At 45.8% G+C, this 3,458-nt stretch overlaps 1 protein-coding gene across 5 annotated transcripts in view; it reads right to left on the bottom strand.

The window, feature by feature from the left end:
* The window catches only part of PIK3R4 (phosphoinositide-3-kinase regulatory subunit 4), a 73,957-nt gene extending 70,499 nt beyond the window's left edge, over positions 1-3,458 (bottom strand). The window contains exons 1-3 of one of the 5 annotated variants that reach the window (XM_028489928.2): positions 3,352-3,458; positions 2,963-3,113; positions 1,478-2,248 (exon numbers count right to left, since the gene is read on the bottom strand). In XM_028489928.2, coding sequence (XP_028345729.1) covers positions 1,478-2,210 — 733 coding nt within the window. In that variant the 5' untranslated portion in view covers positions 2,211-2,248; positions 2,963-3,113; positions 3,352-3,458. Of the gene's footprint in view, positions 1-1,477; positions 2,249-2,962; positions 3,304-3,351 lie in introns of those variants that run through there. The other 4 variants (XM_007115464.2, XM_028489929.2, XM_007115465.4 and 1 more) reach the window with 4 other exon arrangements.

Raw genomic sequence — 3,458 nt, 5'->3', positions numbered from 1 at the left:
TGCCGCGGAGCGGCTGGGCCCGTGAGCCATGGCCGCTGAGCCTGCGCGTCCGGAGTCTGTGCTCCGCACCGGGAGAGGCCGCAGCAGAGGGAGGCCCGCATACCACAAAAAAAAAAAAAAAAAAAAAAAAAAAAAGATGCCACTGATTGTGAGATGCATCATCAATTTGTTAACAGTTTTTCTCAGGAGAAAAAATAAACCCTACCTTCTTAAATGAGCACATCGATTGTATGACTCATCCTGATTTCAGAAATGGTATAAAATGAATGGTATAAAAGAATACTTCAAATGGTCAAAATTTAAAAAAAAAAAAAATCACTTCTCCACAAACTCCCTGACTATAAACGCATTCCCTTGGCTACAGTAACTACTACCTATTTCCTTATAACTACCAAATCTCCATCTCCACTCCACTGTACCAAACCTTTGTAACAACTGCCTGTCACACATCTTCTCCTGCATATCCCGACACCTTCAACTCAACATCTAATACAGACCTCAACATCTTCCCACCCCCTATCTGTTCCTCCTCGTGTGTCTCCTAGCTCAGTGACTGGTATCACCATCCCCCTGGTTTCCCAAGCCGGGGGAACAGGAGTGTTCTTGATCCACCAATCAATCACCAAATCCTAACAATTCTACCCACTAATTATCTCTTAAGCATTACTTTTCTCCACTCCTTCTCCAACTGTCACAACTTGAAGCCAGTCAGGACCACGTCTTACCTGAATTGTGGCAGCTGACTACTAACTGGTTTTCCCATCTCCTGCTACAGTCAGAGTTTTGTCTAATACACGTATCTGATAATGTCCCTGTAGACTAGCATGGGCATACCAGACCCCTTCTGATCTGGGCCTTGCTTACCTCACACCCTACATTCCAGATGTACTAAAGTACTTAAAGTCCCCTAATAAATCAATGCATCATGCTCTGGTCTTCAAATCTTCATATAAGCAACACCCTCTGCCTGAAACAAACTACCCTTCCCATAGCTAGCTCCCAATCACCTTTCAGGTCTCAGTTTAAATACCTTCCTTCCAATAGAGATGCCTTTCCTGATCCTGCCACTCTACCCATCACCACCACAGAGATTCATTTAAGTATCCATACGTTCCTGTAACAGCAGCCTAAGCTTACCACCACCACAGCAAACCACAGTGCACTGAAATGTCTTTTTTCAATATCATATCTATCTCCCCATTAAAGTGTAAGCACCCTGAAAAGAGAAATGTATTACCCATCTATGTCTCTAGCACTTAAGACAGTGCCTGACATATACAGAAGAATTCAAATATTCCTTAAACACCTGAATGAGTAGACCACTCTGGATTTTCTAGGTACTGAAACACGTCCAGTGAAAGAATACTGCATCAATCTGAAAAGTGCAGGAGGATTTACCAAAAAAATTAATTTTCTATGTTCAAGAGTTAAAATAAATGCACACTCCCACCGTAGCAAAGTTGACCAACTCACATACCTGCTGAAAAGATATCCATTGCTCGCTTCAACTCTCCTCTTGTTCTCTGATTGCTATTTAAGTCTACAAGTGGAGTTGAAGGATCTCTCATATATTCTAACTCAGTGGCAAACAATCCACCATCAACAAAACGTTCAGGAGCAATATAACAAGTTCTCCTCCGTGAAGTGTCAAAAAAATAGTTGAAATCTGCTGGGTTGTCCTCTGGAAGGTAAGTGGGTTTAAAACTGGCAAAATCAGTTAGAAGGACCCAATTCCAACTGGTGACCATCACATTCTCAGTCTTGATGTCCCCGTGACGGACTCCAGATTTGTGTGCTTGGTCCACGGCTGTGAGGATCTGGAAAGCGATCCAGCGCTTCTCAATGTTATTTAAGAACGGACGGGTGCTGATGCGATCATAGAGGTTGTCTCGCACATACTGCCTGAAGAGCATGGCCGCCTTCTCAGATGCTTTTTCTGCTGCTTTCTGGAAAGGCAGGCAGTTCTGTGCAGAATGAAGCCTGATTTTCAGTTCCTCAAGCTCTTGTTTATAGCTGGTGAGAGGCAACGTGGGATCCTGAATTGCAAAGACCTTCACAACCACCAGGCCTTCTCGGTGTTTCGCTCGAGCAACTTTAAAGAACCGAGTACTCCCCAGACTCTTATCATATTCAAAGTCATGGATGTCTGAGAAATAACTCTCCACAGAAAGGATCTGGGAGGGAGCAATGCCGGCGAGCTGGTTTCCCATAATGGCAGCAAGCACCTAAGTAAGTTAGGATACAACACCTATTTTTAAAAAAAAAGGAAGGAAAGAGAAAAGGAAAAAGAAAAGAAACAAGCAATGAAACACCATTATTTGTGTGGCCTCTTCCTATAAGATAGATATACCATATTTCTCCTCCACCGAGAGCACTGTACTTAGCCTTCTAGGCAGCTTCTAAATTTCAGACATATTTATCTTAAAAGATCTTGTTATTTTACATTGTCCTTTCCAGGAGCTGACTTATATGTAAATAGGCCCCATCTCTATTAAGTTGAAAATGTTAGAATGTGTATTTTATGATATTTAAATTTAAAACTTAATGAGCCTTTACTAATGTGTTCAGTATTATGCTGGGGCTATAAGAGTTACAAAAATACTATATGACACAGTCTTTGTCCAAGAAGAACCTTTAGTCTTGAATAGAAAACCCAAGCACATAAAAAACTTAAATCTAACTAAGAATCGCCTGATACAAATAGGTCGGGCTAAAAAAATCCGAACAATCGCATATCCTGAGCCCGCCCAGCCTAATTCCAGTGTGCCTTCCCACTCAGCTAACAGAAGGCACAGAGTCGTTTGGTTTGCCATAACGACAAGGAAGAACCCCTGGTAGAGATGCTAAAAAGTAAACCAAAATACCGACTTGCCAAACACAGCCCAGGGTTCTCCTAGCTCAGATTTTGCAGGAAATGAAAACACACATGTACACACGGCCGTGCACACGGGCAAACATTTACCCTGGGGGACTCTGGGAAGTGTCACACGCCGATCGCTCGCTCACACGGAGGTCATGGCAGGTTACTTCAGGGTCTGGGCGGGGAAGGGAATCAGCAGTCCGGCGAGTCTTCTCTACGAGGGGTCCTCCTTTAAAGAGGAGAGAAGGGGATCCTGCAGGAGGGACGCAGAAGAGTCCCAGTCTCCAGGACCCCGGCGGTCCGCGGGGGAGACGCGGGAAGCTCTCAGGGCCGCAGCAGACACCAAGCCACGCTGAGGTGATCCCAGACCCCAGGGAGTCGCCCCGCCAGCCCCCTCCTCCGCCCCGCCTGCCACGCGTTCCCGGGCCTCGCCTTCCTCTCGCGCGGGCCTGGACCCTCGAGACCCTCTAACTCCTTGAGGACCTCCTCACCCGCGGAAGGTGGAACCCGGGAGACAGGTAGGCAGAGAGGTCCAGGGAAACTCCGCTTCTCCAGCGGCTGCAGACGCTGCGCACGCTGAACTCCCGGGAAAGCTGCC

This window comes from Physeter macrocephalus, chromosome 1 (assembly GCF_002837175.3).
Source record: "Physeter macrocephalus isolate SW-GA chromosome 1, ASM283717v5, whole genome shotgun sequence".
NCBI lineage: Eukaryota > Metazoa > Chordata > Mammalia > Artiodactyla > Physeteridae > Physeter > Physeter macrocephalus.
The sequence above is the reverse complement of the archived record's forward strand: the minus strand, read 5'-3'. Positions and strand labels throughout refer to the sequence as shown.